The 16607-nt window shown below is 40.4% G+C and overlaps 1 protein-coding gene across 6 annotated transcripts in view; it reads right to left on the bottom strand.

The window, feature by feature from the left end:
• FGF14 (fibroblast growth factor 14) overlaps positions 1-16607 on the bottom strand; it is a 420876-nt gene that overhangs the window by 125945 nt on the left and 278324 nt on the right. The window contains exon 1 of one of the 6 annotated variants that reach the window (XM_074859334.1): positions 14398-14590. The exons of the other annotated variants lie outside the window; for them this stretch is intronic. Within the exon in view, the coding sequence (XP_074715435.1) occupies positions 14398-14590 (193 nt within the window). Of the gene's footprint in view, positions 1-14397; positions 14591-16607 lie in introns of those variants that run through there. 6 annotated transcript variants of the gene reach the window in all.

The raw sequence follows: 16607 nt of genomic DNA, 5'->3' as shown, positions 1-16607 counted from the left end.
TACAGGTTTCATCATCCCTCACTACCTCTTACATAGCTTGCATGGTTTTGTCCATTCTCCTTCAGCTTCCCCTCCCGTCCAATATCTGATCTTTGTGCATCTACTAAGAACCATCAGGAATGAAATACAGTATTCTTTTGTAATCAGTCAGGTGTTTTTGGAAAGAAGAAATCAAGGACAAAAAATATCTGGAAATGGAAAGGTGTGATGAAAAAAACAAAGGCAACCCATTACACGTGATTAGGGGATTTTAGGCAGTGTCATATGTCTTGCCTCATCTAAGATTCCACTAAACTCACTTTATATGGCTTAGACAAACTAAACCAAAATTAACAGCATGGACCATGCTGCAATTTTTACCAGTTCATTTCTTAGTGGTCCATTTCAGCAGTAGTGTAGAAAGGTGCAGGTATAAAGGACAGGGTCATAAAAGTCCTGAGTGTTAGCAGTTCTGAAGTTTCCATAGTTAAAGCTATACCATTAAAACCTACAAATGTAAAAAAGGCCAGAGGGACATCAGAATCATCAATGGTTAATGCACAGAATGTGCTTTTGCACAGCGCTAAGTGCACTTTCTCCTTATCAAAAGTCTGTTCATGTACCTGCTACTGCCAGGGCTACCTCTAATGTGCTGTAATGGCTGTCCTTGCAGCCTTGCTTGCTAGTTCCAGTGATGAACTCAGAATGAGGAGCAAGTTCTGCAGTTTCATGTGCTAAAATTAAAATCTCAGTCTTGAAAGATGCATGGAACTTCTGTACATACAGAAATCAGCAAAATGGAATAGAAGTCTCTGATTTTGTTTACCAAAACCAGTATAAAAGTTGGTTATGGTCATCAGCAGGTTCCAAACTTGCAGTCCCAGAATTAACTGGCTGTATTTTATTTTCCCTTTACAGAACTGAAACTAATTCCAACTATCTACCTGTTTTAGTAGCAGAAAGCTGTAAGAAAAATAAACTCAGTGAAAGACACTGGGGATACAGGGATAGACCTGAAGTTCAGAGTTGTTTTGCTGTATTTCTATACTGTTTATCTTTAAATGTCTCTCCACCCATAGCAAAGCCTGACATTGCTGCCAGCTCCACTCCACTGACCGAAATTACATAATTGCTGTCAGATAGCTGGTTGTCACAAACCAACTGTTATTCCCCTTGGTTGTGTTTTAATACATGGAACTGTAGAATCGTAGCAGCTAAGAGGCATTACAGAACTAATAAAATAAAAGTTAAAGCCTGAATAATTCACGTTATAGTACTTTCTGAGTAAGTCTTGTATACTTACCACAGTTTTTTAAATGGAACAAAATATAAAATATGTATAGCTCATTTGTTTGGGTTTTTTTTTTCTTCCCCTTGGGTAATCAGGTGTCTTACCAATATGGCTATACAGTACTGCCCAGTCAGGATGTGTCTGTCAAAACAGGCTTTGACTGGAAATTCTGTTCTGACAAAATAGAAAATACAGTGAAAAACTCCACAAACCTAAATGTCGGTTTGTTTTCCCACATGACAGTACAGTCATCTTCTGAACAGCTTTGTTTAATAAGTTGTTGGTATTACTACTACTCTGATTTCCAAGCCAACGCTTTTAAGCAGCCAGAGCAGTTTCCAATGCATTGCTATGTCCTTCTGCTAGGAGCTGCTTATGAAGCAGACCACAAACCTCTTCTGCTCTATTTTTGGAGTTTGAGTGGTCTCAAGGTGTGGGCCTAAGGCAACATGCCTTCCAGCAGTCTAAGCTTTGTCACAGAACAGCTAAGGATAGCTATGGCCTTGTCTACATCAGAGAGTCATATCCTTCTCCTCAAGAGTCCAGGTGCTTGTGGAAGCAACATCACCACCGTACATAATTGCCACAGAAGTTACATAAATATACAGAGCAACCTTAACATCTAGTATCATATCTGATATACATGCGTTATGTACTTACAGCTGCATCCTGTTCCTAGTATAGTCAACTTCTTCCTTCCCTTCTACTGTTTTTTCTAATTTAAATTGCAGACACATAGCTACCCAAGCAGCATATAATCACTATGGTATCTGTTTCACTGCTCCCACTGGAGCAAGAGGTGAGATCCAGCACTGGTTGATCTTACTGTAACGACTGAGCAACAGCCTCACGGCTAACCTTCCTTCAGCCTTCCATTCGCAATGCAGAAGGATGGCAGCATAAATCCCTGTGACTCCAAATGGCAGGACTGAGCAACTGCGTGTTGGGGTGGTTGGAGAACAATCTTATTTCCTTTCATAAGCACCTCTGCTGAAGTTTACAGGCAAAGGTGGTGGCAAAGGGCTGTCAGAGCTATAGAAATTCCTATTTGTCCTTCCCCTGTGGGAATGCAAATAGGGAAATTTCTATCTTGCTCCAAATATAGAGTCTGAATGATCCCAAAGAAAATCTATTCAATCTTCTCATCTTCCACTGAAATAGGAGCTTAGATAGCAGTAAATAAGTAGACAAACAAACAATATTCAGAATTAGCTCACTGAGCAACTACTTCATAAATGTTTAAAAAACACTGATCCTATGCCTCCCTACAAAGAGAGAATAAACATAACTAGCCACGCACTCAAAACGCAGAAAGATGAATTGCATCCAGTATGCAGAAAGACCAAGGTCCAATCTCAAAGCTCACCAAGGGATACAAGACCCCAAAAAATAATACTGATATTTCAATAGTTGTCTCCTAAAGACACTTTTCTGTTCCCATAGCAGTAGACAGTAGAGTCCAGAACTGTGTAATTTTCATGTTACTTAAAAATAAATAAATAAAAGCCTTCACAGGGATAAAAATTCAATCTGATAACCAAATGGAGGCATTCAGGACTCACCAAGCTGTCAACATATTAGAGCCACTGTGCGAGACATTGCTGATACTATGGCAGAAGTGAAGAAACATTTTTTCACCTCCTACACAGCTATGACATATCCCTAAAAAAGAACTCGGGATGCCACAATCTATCGGACTCAGGATAAGAGTTGTGCCATTATCCTCTGGTGTCACATCTGAACTGCTCTGGAAAATAAACACCATACACCCAAATTGTTCCTATGTAATAGAACACATCTACCTGGAAATCAACTGGAACTAACATCATTATACATATAAACTATTACACAATCAAAAACTAGCTGCTCATATAAATAGAGAATAAAAATAAATAGTGAATAGTTAAAGACTTTTTCTATGTCATGTCTTGTCTGTAGTAGTCTGTGTCATCCTTGATATGATTAATGGCAACAAAAATACCTAAAAAGAAGCAAAACCTTTTTGCTGCTTCAGGTTCCAAATGTGGCTGCTTTCCCTACTCTAATTAGGAACTGAAGTTAATCACACTACATACATAAGTAAGAAGCCTAAACTCAAACATACTGCTTCAAACAACCCCAGTTATGTCCTAGATGGATACTAATGTCAGGAAACAAAGAATGAAATAATTTTAAAAGATATTGTCTTTACAAGTCTGTTTAATCTAGAAATACTTCTCTAGTTAGGTTGCTTGGGTGCATTCAACTTACCCTTTCCACACCTTAACATGATTTAATTTTCTTAAAGTTTAGCTAAAATTTGTAGTGAATGCTTTTTGAATAACGGCATTGGCAATTTACCAGCAATGCATTCCCCACTTAACTGCTTATACTCCACCCTTATACTACTTATACCTAAACGCTCGTTAGCAGAGTAGAAAACAAGCTTATCTTCCTTGCATCCCTCTCCATATTTAAAACAAATGCCAACTGTGAAAACCAAAATATCAATATTGTGTGAAGTCGGTAACGAACTGACAAAATTACAGTTAACAACGTCTAAGCATAAACATTTTTTAAGATAAGACTCACTATGTTCCTCATACTTGTGCCACTCAGGCTGCTCAAACCATGGGGTTTTTGGCAGCTATTATTGGAGCTCTGCAAATGGAGAGTTTTAGTAAGCCAAATCCTGAATTTTTGACTGTTTATCCATGACAAATTTTGAATTGGACCTGCCCACTGACATCCAATGACCTAGAAAGCTACCCAAGTAATTCAACAGAAATGTTTGCTTATGCCTCCAGTTCATTTCAACCATTACATTTGTAACATAAAAACCTGGTAAACAGGGTGATGATTGATCGATTGAATTGTACCGACTATGATAAGCAGCCTCGAGATAGCTATTGGCTTGATCTAGCCACTTTGTCGTTGCAACAAAAAGGTACAAATGACTATTCATACCTTAGTTTTACTACAACCAGATTATTCAAGTTTAACCTACACTGATTTTAGTAGCTTTTAACTGTATGGAAAAACTGATGAGTCTTTGTTTATCTGTCATTAACTGAAACACATTTTTGAGGCAAAAAACGTCTGAAAGTGCTGATATACCTATCTGTAAGTAGAGAATTAGCGAGTATGGCTAATGGGAATGGCTTAGTTTTTCTTTCTTTCTGTAGTTTGGAGTCAACTATCTCTGCAGTGATATTCACTGTTTTCAAAGAAAGATGACAGCTTACTAGTAACATTCGGGGGTTTTCTAAATGCCATAATTTATATAAATCTGAGCCATCCACTCATTTTGATTTATTTACATGCATAACTTTTTTTGATCATTTTGCGTAGAACTTACAACAGAATACTTTTTATACAGAGCATTACATATCAATTTTACAAAGACTTCCAGAATCATGTGCATTACATTGAAAGATCTGGTTTTAGGGTAGTAACTTCACAACCTTGCAGTTGTTTAGCACATATAAGCTACTTGGACAAAACAATTTAATGAATAAATTTACATTCACAAAAGGTCTAAAATATTAAATTTCTTAGTTCTACACAAATTGCAAATTTGGGGACATCTGACCTTTAGAGCTGGAATTCAAGAAGTTTTATATCTTTTTCCTTAAATATTGCCACAAAAAATCATTACTGAGGTTCTGTGGAAGCAGGTCTCATTTCTTTAGCAAAAGTCTATGGACACAGGAACCACAATGACAGTTATTTCTACTTTGTCAGAAAACTGAAATGGAAGCAATAATGAAGTGGGATTTACCAATCTAATGCCTGGAAGAGTTCAGCCATAAACTAATCTCTGCAAAAAAACATCTTCAGAGGTAAAAAAAAAAAAAAAAAAAAAGTAGGTAAAAAACAGTTCTTGGAATCCAGACCGTTATTTTTAAGCAAGTCAAAACTATGCTTGTAAGGAAGTTAAGACTATGGTCTTCATTTTTTAATATTTATTAAAAAAACTATAAATCATCTGTGCACCAGACTCTGTTTGGAGTTTGCAATAAACACAACATTTGATTACTGAAGTAAAGCTATTCAGATGAAAAAATAACTTGCTTGGTAGTGGGAACTGGTGATGATGATGTACATTGTTCACTATTAATAATTTTCTAATGAGTTCCTTAGGAGGAACATATATATTTTTAAATCTTTAAAACATACGCAAGCTAAAATCAATAATATTTACTAGAAACAACAAAGGTTTGCATTTCTTCAGACTACGTGCATCTGCAAGGATCAACCTCTCTCAACTTTTCAACCCCAGGAATAGTTTTCTTTAAAAAATTCTAAAGTACCCTGTGTTATTTTATAATTAGTCCTACTTCTTGGCATCGTCATGATCCAAGATAACTGATAAGATAATGAAAAGGAACTAATAGCAGGAGGAATCCATTATTAATTCTTTGTGTGTCCCGACACAAGAAAAGGGGAAGACAACCATACTTTGGACTTCATCCTGTAATCATACCTCTACATGCTTGAGACAAGCACAGGTAACCTTCAGGACTGATGTTGTAAGTACCTCCAAGTACAAACCTGACCAGAGTTCTGACAAGACTTGCAGTGGACACAAGGGGAACCTTGCTAAAATCCAAAAGGCTGTAGCAAAGCCATCCTGACAGGCAAGTCTCTTTCTAGTGCCATAGAAAGAGATTCCATAGTTGATGGAATCTTATTTTTGTTGGCTTGAATAACACAGTTTAGAATGCTGTTGGGAACAAAGTATTACACATTTCATGTGTATTTGTTCTGATTACAAACAAGGAACTGTTCTGATTATACAGCAAGAAAAGTGAAAGAAGAAAATAGAGCAATGAAGTTTTAAGAGTTCATTTATTTTATAGTCACTGGTATACAGATTACAGTGGTAAATTTTTCAACTGATCAGAATTTCATATGAAGAGATACAAACCACTAGTTAAGGTAGAGGAATTCAAGCCTCGGTTATACATAAACTACATAGATGAAAGAGAGGAGCATCTGTTTAAGCTCAGATATATTCACAATGCATAAAACAGTAAGTGTGTGAACAACTAAATGCTCAGTAAATGTTGCAAGATTTTGGAACAGTTATGAACTATGATCCGTGAACTACAGATTTTAGGTTACAAGGGAGAATTATCGGAGAAAAACCTTACTTCATCACATTTATGAATATACCAATTTGTTATGACTGTTCTCAAAAACAAAACAAAGAAGAAACTATCATGGATTAAAACCAAAATAAATAAACCAATAAATACTTATTTTATTTATAAACTAACTATAATAAGCAAACAGACTGTTCTTTATGAATTACCAGTAAACTTCACACACATCTTCTAATCACAAAAATTAAGCTTGCTGTTATGTGAAGAACTCTGTTACAGATTTGGAAGGAAAATATACGTATCATACCGAAATAGACTTCTTGTTGGTGAGGTTTCATTATGGAATATACTTTTTAAAGAAGACCACTAACATAATCTAGTCATTATAGATATGTAATGTTTTCATATAAGAAGATATATATATATAAACCATAAATTTAGTACTTATGATCACAGAAATCAAAAGTAAGTACTTGCCTTTCAAAGATATCTTTCATTCACACTACAGAAAATACTACAATAAAATAATAGTAATTTTAGTAAAGAAGCATCATTGTTCTAATTTTATATGGGAAGTAAGGAAATGAGTCTCACAGAATCACAGAATCATCTAAGTTGGAAAAGACTTTGAAGATCACCTAGTCCAACCATTAACCTAACATTGACAGTTCTCAACTACACCATATCCCTCAGCTCTCTATATAACACTCAGGGAGTGCAAATTCTGTTCAAAACCAAACTATAAATACCTATGACGGGTTACTGCATTAAGGGAGACCCTGGTACCAGCTCCTACCTCTAGGTTCATAGTTCCACAAGAACCTCCACTGTAAAGAAACCTGCCAACCTTTTCTTAAACCTGACATATCTGTTGTTTGCTGAGTGACTTTGAAATTCAGTCACAAAAATGCCTTGAGGCTTGAAAAGTCCCTTTTCACTGGGACATGAAATTCCATTCAGGTTTACCTGTACCATAAACCATTATAAAATGGAGACTAATTTAAAAAATCATTACTTCCTTTCTCTCATTTGCATTTTTTGAAAAAACATTGGAAATAGTCTAGCAACCAAAACTAGATGTTTCTGGAGCTTTACAGTACCAAAGCAGGAGCAGCAGCCAGTTACACTTAGTGTGCTGGATACATCTTGGCGTTTGCAAAATAAAGCAGAAAGGACAGGCTTTGCAATGGAAATGACAGTTAATTAAGAAGGATTTTTCCTTTTTATCTTTTTTTTTTAATTTACTTCTACGGAAAGAAAAAGAATGCGTGCTTGTGTTTCACAAAATGGAATTATTCTTACATGAAATAAAATGCTTGATTTAATATTTTAAACAAATGCTGAGTTCCATCATTTATTTATGCTGATTACTGCCAATCAGCAGTCCAATCTTGGTTCAATTTACAGCAGTTTTATAGCACAGCAACTCTAATGCCTTTCAAAAGTTCTACACCTGGGCAAGGGATTAGAATCAAGACCACAGATTTAATTAAATTAATTTAGTTACATCCTAGAGATTAAACTTTATATCCTAGAGAAAGGATATACTTTGCATTCCAATTTCAGTCAACTATATCTAGCTTCATTTATGAAAATCTTACTGAAACAACCAATATCACATTTATTAGCTTGTACTCAACATTTTATGAAATGGCAACCAAAACAGCCTGGGATCTTGAAAACCTTGAGGGAACAACGTTCGTGTATTTTTTCCCACCATAGTCCATCTATTTAAATTTTATATCAAACTTTTACTATTTACTTCTTTCAGTCTTATATTAGCTTTCCTATAGCTATATATCCATTTATTTACAGAAATGTAAATTTAAGTAATGTCACCTATTTCAGGACATTATGAAATCATCTATAGTTTGTAACATAGAATCAGAACTTGAGAATCCAACTCCTGCCCATCTCTAACTTGATACAATTGTATATTCTTAAATCCTGACACCAAACGCAGCTAGTTTCTATCTTGGCACCAGAAAAGGGTATGTCCCCTCATTTTCAGTCCCTTAGGAAAATATATTGGAAGATCTAAACTTGATCTTATCAAGTTATCTGATTTGTATGATTGAAATGAAAAACTTACAGTCTACATTCCAGTGAAAGCAGGTGGCTGATTTTAGACCATAATGAAGACATTCAGAACTTTACTAATTTTCTCATCCTTTTCTACCACGGAATGTAGTAGCGTATATTCTTTCTGTTTTCACATCACTCAGTGTATGGCAGAGTGTAAGATATGAATTAGCACTAATAACTCCTGAGAACAAAAATGTACCAGTTTCAAAGGGTTTCAGAAAAAGCTGATGGCACAGTAAGAGTACGTGCCATTGGGGTATATCTGCTTGACTATCACTAACTCTAATACTTGCCCAAGGTAGAAAGGAGCTTACATATGACCAAGCAAGATAAGCCTCTGTTTACACATTACAAAAAATGGCTATCCACATTTGTGTATCTTCAAATTTCTAAATTATGCTTAGAGTCTAAATCAAAAGACTAACAGCAAAGTTTTCTGTAATAAACTTTTTGAGTGTTTGCTCTATATTAAAATAAATTACTGCTGTTTATAAGCTACTGACTTGAAAATTCATTATTCAAAATGAGTTTTAAGCACTCATTTTAGTTTAATTCAAATTAACAAACTGAAATACCCTGAAAAAAATACATCTACTAATAGTTTATATATAGTTAGAAGACAGAATTCTGTGTTTAAATACAATCTAGAAACATGACCTCGCCTATAACATTTTATTGCTCCATCACCATGAATCAGAAACCACCTATACTGTAATCTCCCTTAATATCTCTATTACCTAGATAATTTAGTTCTACAAGACATTTAATAGACACAATAACTGACATACCTTACAAAAAAAGATCACTATATGTGGACGGAAACTGCCTGAACTTTGGAGATCCAGCAAGATCACTCAAGATCGAAGAGTTCATTTGCTAATGAAGAGTTAAATCACCAGTTACCAAATGAAGATAGTGAAATGCAATGTTTGTGTATAGGGACAGTGAAATTTGGGTTCCTCCAATTTCACATATCCTCCAGATATGCAAACTTCCTGAAGTAAATAAATGTAAATCAATGCTTATCAGGAAGAAAGAATTGACCAAAAAAACCCCAAACAACACAGTACATTATAGACAAAGCAAGCAAGGAATTCAAGCCAAACCAGCTTGAAGCCTTTGAGAAAAATCAAAGAAATCTCAACTTGCAGCTAGTACCAAACTTAGAATACTTAGAAAACACAAGTTAAAATACTGACTGCTCTCTGAAGTTGTGATTTCTACTTTCAGCATTTTAAGATATACAATGGGTGTAGTTAAGTTTTTCTACTCATTTTACATTAAAATAGGAGATGGTCTGAAATAACATTGGTACAGCACTACATGTACCCACTACTCCATCCCCCCACATTTGAGATATTTCTAAAAATCAATAGTCCCTAAAATTATGTTATCATTTTAAAGTTATTTTTCCCCATTCCCTCTCAAAAACATCTCGTTCATCACTTTTAGAGCCACCAGGACCAGTTTAGAATAAGAGAATTACATTCCAGCCATTACTACATTGCTTTTTAAAGCTTCTCTTAGCAAGCAGAGGGTCTATGTGAAATACTGAACGCATGGGAAAGAAAACTTGACACTGAGTCTAGCAAACCACATGTTCAAAAATAATTTTTAAATATGCTTAGAATATTTTACATGTGATACAGCACATTTACACATTTTCAATTTGTGATGCTCATGCAGTCCTTTGCACAGATTATCAGCAATGAAGGAAAAATTTTGAAAAATTAAAAATTTTTTATATATACTGTTAAGATTGGGTATATAGCTCCAAAAGGATTGTGGTTAACCAATTTCATTTAAAGAAAAGTAGTGAAGAATAAGCAACACCCAGAAAAACAGATGGTCTTGCACCTAGACAATACAGTAGCTGTGGGCTTTAGTGAACTTCTGAGGACAGTCACACGGGAAAGCACAGCTACAGGTTTTGGTCTGCTGAAACTTTGAGGAAACCGGATCATCCGAGCCTGGAGCTAACTGACTGGGATTCGATGTGGTTTCTTAAGCATCGGGAAATGAGGCACGTGCACCCGCATGCACAGATCTCCATTTCATTTCTGCTTACATCATCCCACAAGTAGGAGAACTAAAAACTACTTAAGGCACTATGTATATGGGGAATTATCTTACATCTGAGATTATGGGCCACTCCCACGTCTGCCACAAAACATTAGCTGATATACTGAGGAATTTTCCAAAAATGCTTTCTTTGGAGAATTAAATTACCTTTGTAGATGCAATAAAATCTAATCAGGGCGTTTTCTGAACATGTTCCCTAGGTCTCTCTTTCTCATAAATATTAATGTACAAAATCAGAGGCCAAGTCATTCCAATATTCATACACTCTATGTATAAATTTGGAAGTTTTAATGTGGTATTAGCACACAGAAACAGTAAACATAACACTTGGTTTTTAATACATTTAAATGTTGAGTATTTTCCAGTAGAATACTCTCAAGGGACCTAATTATCCAAATGATGATTTTTCAGATTAGCAAAGAACCTAGATATGTAGATGAAAACACAGGCTAAGAAGTCTGAATTTGCCCTAGTGACAGTCTCTGAGCACTGTAGTTGCATGAGGTGAAGAACTGACATTTATTTTCTTCTTTTTATTGGGTAGCCCCAGATTATGTAAGGTTATTTCACATGAAAACTCAAAATCTTGTTTGTCAATTCTCCCATTTGTGATTATATTAACATAAATTAAACCATTATAACTGAACAACCTCAAATCCAAGACAGGATGATTCATGTCCAGGACAGGTTGATGTCTGGCATCAGTGTCAGATAAGATCTTGGCTTCATGGCTACCTGGAAATTGACAGTGATTTCTTCATCAGATGACAGGTAGGATAAAATAAAGATGAAATAAATTTGAAATATTATAATACTAAACAATATGAATCAAAGCTGTCCAGTAAAATTATTTCATCCACTCACTAGATTATCCAACAAGTCTCCCACAGAAATCACTCTGCCAGTTTAATTTATTAATCAAAGTTTTAGAGACGCTGTTTAAAACTACCCTTGTGTCTATTACTAGAGCCAATATATAAGCAAATACAAACATTACCCTTTACCCTGAGTGAGCTCCTGTATGTATCTTTAATGCTACCCTTCCTAAATTTTATTCTCCCAAAACACTCTTCTGTTGATATTTTAGTGTGCCCCTAAAGGAAGGACCATGAACAGAAAATCTGTCACAATGACAGAAAGATGTTACAGTCACTTGGGAATACTATGATTTTAGCATGTTATGTATTCATAATAACTTCATTTGATCACAAATAAATCCCACTGAACAAGAACAGTACTAACAGGCATTTTTAAAGAAGAGTTTGAAAGTAAAGAATATTTTCAAGGGTTTGCTAACATGTTGGTAAATATGCACACATTGTGTATATCTATTTATCTAATTCACATGCACATGTGTGTACAAGAGTAAATGTATATTTTTAATTTCAAAAGCAGCATCCTAGTTTTTGCTGCCTGATTATTTCAAAGATGGGAAGACACTTATTTTTCATATGTAAGTACAAAGCAAACCACTTCTTATTCCATGAGAAATACAGTCTAGCTTTTACTGCTCTACATAACAAATAGTTTATATATACTTCTACCCTTCCATTGAATTGTAAAAGAATGTTATGGGTGGTTTATCACATTTCGATTAGCTCATTTTTCACAATGCTCTTATGATACTCTGTATATCATTTACACATGGTTTATTTGTCAAAATCCCATAGCACGTTTATGCTATTTTGTTTGGCAAAGACTTATTTTAATGGGTTTGACAGTGTGATTTCAGTGGAGAATTCAGTGGTTGTTTAAGTCAGTTTAGGAAAACTAAAAAAAAGAGTGCCTCATAAACGTTCATTTTGTAACTCATAGAAGGTACTTTTAAAGCAATTAGCCTTATAAAATGTGTTTTTTTCCAAATGATTATTCATTCTAAATTATTATGCATAAGATGTTTAAGTAATGACTTCTTGATTGTTTCTTCAGTTTCCCTCCTAAACAGCATTCAACTTTGAATCCACAGGTACTCCATGTATCACTTTACGCATCATGAACATGCACAGTAAAAGGTACAATATTAATTATTTTCAGGAGGAATTCTTATGGACGAGCAGTAATTCTGAGACCTTAATGTAAAACAGTGGATAAATACCGTCATGTCTCCACTTGAAGGATTCTTAGAGAAAATAAACGGGGGTCTGACGCTGCAGACTTTACTAGTAAATAGCCCTTGTTCTGACTATTTTTACTGACATCGTCTGTACCAGTGGTATGGGTTAACAGCTGAGTTATATTCTAACCCAGTTCTCTTATTCAAGAATGTCACGAAGTGCCTTATGAAAAATGAATGAATGAGAAAGGATGAGTTCACAAGTGTCTTTAAAGCCCCTTTCTACCTAAGAAAATGTTTGACATCTCAGTGCTGTGAGACAGTCATCTCCTCAAACCATACTATAGTCAAATACAGAGTTTTCCCCCAAATAAGACTGCACAGGTGGTTGAGAACATTTGCTCAGTTAGCAAATCCCCCTAAACTTATTTTCATGAACAAGTATCACATATATAAATCCATCGTCATAAACCAAGTACTCTAGTCTGCTTTTTAAGCACACATGCAGACTGCCTAAAAATAAGCCACCATAGATTTTGCCACTGACATGTTCTCGCTCATCTTCCCTATATCACTGTATTATCTAAAAATGGCAAGATTTAGCTTGCATTAGGAGCTACAAGGAATAATCCTCATAGTAATAAAGCCATGTAAAAATAACATTGTATGGATTTTGTCAGTTTATGCTATTTTAAGTATGAAGCATGGAAAAAAAAAAAAAAAAGCAGGAAGGACCAATCGGGACAGATCACTGATTATGCTTCTTAAAATTATCTTCCGACCCAACCTAAAGAGGAGCTATAGTATACATACCAAACTACAACACATGGTGGCATTCTCTAATGTAACAGAGGGTGGCTTGTACTTTACCATTGACTGGTAGGTATTAGCCACGTTCTGAGTGATACTTAACATTTTCACTCTTCATGATACAATCCTTTTGTTCTAAAACTACTTGTTTTCTGAAGATGAGTACAAAATAAGTCATCACCATGAGCTGAATAGCACAAAATTTTTTAAAAAAACAACAACCAAACAACAAACAAAAACAACAGAGAAGTCATTGCAGTATCATTTAAGTCCTTTTATTTCTAGGGTTCTAATACAAAGTACTGGACAAAACGCAGTCACCGTGGTACTAGTTTTAGTCGTGTCGGTTGACTGCCGGCCATCTACCCCGAAGAAGAAGAACTGCCTGCAAACTTGCTGGTCTGTAGGAAGAGGCCCTGGCCCGGGACGGGCAGGCGGGCAGCCACGGGGATGCAGGGCAGCTCTCCCACCGCTGCCGGCTGCCCCTATCTCTCCCTTCGGTGACGGGGAAGTCACCGGGCAGCGGGACCGGGACCCCCGCGCTACGGCCGGGCTACGCCGACCAAAGCCGAGCCGGCAGCTCAGGGAGAGGACTGGCGAGCGACACACCGGACACTTAAAAAGCTTTCCTCGCTGCGTGCTCTTTGACCTCTAAAGGAAAACACGGGCGAGACGGGGACACGCGGGGTGACGGGCAGGGCTCACGCCACGCCGGCTGCCTCCCCCGAGGGGGAGCCCACCTGCCGTGATCACCACCTGAGCCCCGGGGCGGGCAGGCGGGCGGGCGGGCAGGGTGGCAGGCAGGCGGGCAGGCAGCTCCCGCTGCGAGGGAGCCGGGAGCCGCCCGCTGACAGGAGCCGGGGGGTGGCTGGCACCTCCCGCCACGGCGGCGACCAGCCCGGGGAAGTTTCTCGCCACAGGTTGCCCCCCTTCCTCCCTCCCTCCCTCCCGCCCGCCCCCCCCTCCCCCGGGAGCCCCCTCCCGGGCGGGCCCGTCCGACAGGGACGCACCTTGGCGCCGCAACCGCCGCTTCTTGAGCCCGAAGATGCGGACCTTGGAGAAAATGTCCACCAGGTTGCCGTTGCAGAGCCCGCGGTTCTTGCTGGGGCTGTTCCGCCTCCTGCTGGCCGAGGGCCGGTCCCAGTGCTGCTCCCGCGCCTGCCGCTTCTGGCGGATCAAGCCGCTGGCGATGGCCGCTGCCATGGCTGCTCGCCGGCTCGCCCACGCCGGCCGGCGCCGCGACGGGCAGCGGGGAGAGCGGCGGCGGCGGCGGCGGGGCGCTCAGCCCCGGCGGGGACCCATCCCCGGGGGGCGCGGCCGAGCGGGAGCCTCCTCCGGCCCGAGGCGCGGCTGCAGCGGGGCACCCCCCCCGCCCGCGGGAGCTGCCGCCGCCGCCGCGGGGTCACCGCATGGGTGCCCCGCCGCGCCCCCCCGCGCCGTGCCCCGGCGCGGGGGCACCTGCTCGAGCGGCGGGTGTCTGCGCGGAGGGGAGCGGAGCGAGCGGGACCCGGGGCAGAGCCGCGCCCGGTCGGGTCGGGTCGGGCCGGGCCGGGCCGGGTCAGGTCCGGCCGGCAGCGTCGCCTCCCGGGGCTGCCCCTCAGCCCCGCGCCGCCGCCCGCTCGCCCGCCGCTGCCATCGCCGCGGCCGGGGCGGCTACCGCCGCCTCTTGCAGGCTCCCGCCTGATGATTGCCAAGTGCTTCAGAAATCAGCATCTGGAGAGAGCAATCTTCTCCGGGGAGAGCTGCAATCACGGCTCTTCAGTCCCACCCCGCTCCAGCCTCCCCTACACACACACACACACACACACACGCACGCACGCACCGCTGGAGCTTTTTTTTTGTCCTCCCCAAGGCGAGGGGCGGCGAGGGTGCAAGGGGGTGGAGGAGGGACGGGGGAAAGGCAGGAGAATAACGCCAAGGGGGGCGAGGGGCGGAAAGAAGGGGTGTTGCTGATGCGGTTTGCTGGTGGGAACCGGCGGCTTCCCGGCGAATCCGCCGCCGGCTGCCTCTGCTCCCCCTGAGCTTTCGGGATGGCTTCGTGCGGGGCTCCCCCCTCCCCACCCCGCGGGGAAAGGGGGCGCGGGGCGCTGCCGGAGGGGCGTATGCCCCCCCCCCCCCGTCCTCCGCCGCCTCTCCGGCAGGGCGAGGCACCCTCACCCGCGCCCTCTCGCCAGCTCCCTCGCAGCGGCTGCCCGCCGCCCTGCCCGCGGGCGGCCCCCCCCGCCGCGCCCAGCGGTGACACCGGGACCTGTCCCCGTCCCCAGGCCGGGGAAAAGCTGTGGGGGCAGAGGGAGGCCGGGGAGAGGGAACGACGGCAGCCCCTCTGCACCCTCCCCGCCCCGCAGCTCGGGAACGGCCGGGGCCGGGGGTGTAGCCCGAGGGGAGAGGGGTCCCTGCTGCGTGCGAAGGGCTTAGAGCCGTGAGGGAGAAACACACCCACGAGGCTGAGGGCACCTTCTGCCCAAACCAACACGCGCTCTTTGGGAGAAAAGGTGATAGCACCAGCAGACTTTTAACTCGGAACGCGAACTGATTTTTGAGGTTACCAAGGGGATCCCATAGGGCACCAACAAACAGCCGCAGCAGGTAGATTTATTGACCACCAGTGCCATGTAAAATTCTTTCTTAATTGTTCTCATGCTCTACGTCTTGGAGCACTTGAGTAAGCACCAGCCAAGCTCGCTAGACACCAAATGCCTGAGGAGTCTCTGCCCCGAGGAGTTCACATGCACTGCAGATAATAAATACCATGTAAACTACAACATCTCATTTTTTTCCTTTCATCTTTTTCTGTTGGGTCTTCTCCCTTCCCAAGTAAGGGCTCGATGTTTTCCAGATTTACTTTCTGCCAGCCTAATGGTGAAATTTCCTGAAGTTGTAACTAACGAGAGGGAAGTAAGAAAAGGAAGCCAGCAGCTACACAGAAAAAAATGCACAGTTATTGTACAAGGAAGGGCAGATGCTCGAACAGGGAAATATCATGTAATAAATATCTAATTTTCATACTGCTTTCAGAATACTCTAATTTCGTATTAGATGGATCGTTAAAAAACGGGCGTTGAAGTGTAAAGATCCATCCAGAATAATTCACTGCTTCACAATACAGAACCTCATAGGTTAGAGTAGGTTCTTGTTTCAGCAGAGGCTTCAGCAGCTCTGATATTGACCATTATTTCCCTAAATCCTTTAATCTGCAAAGGGCTATTTTTATACAGAGGGC

Source organism: Strix uralensis, chromosome 2 (genome assembly GCF_047716275.1).
Source record: "Strix uralensis isolate ZFMK-TIS-50842 chromosome 2, bStrUra1, whole genome shotgun sequence".
NCBI lineage: Eukaryota > Metazoa > Chordata > Aves > Strigiformes > Strigidae > Strix > Strix uralensis.
This window is presented reverse-complemented; position numbering and strand designations above follow the sequence as displayed.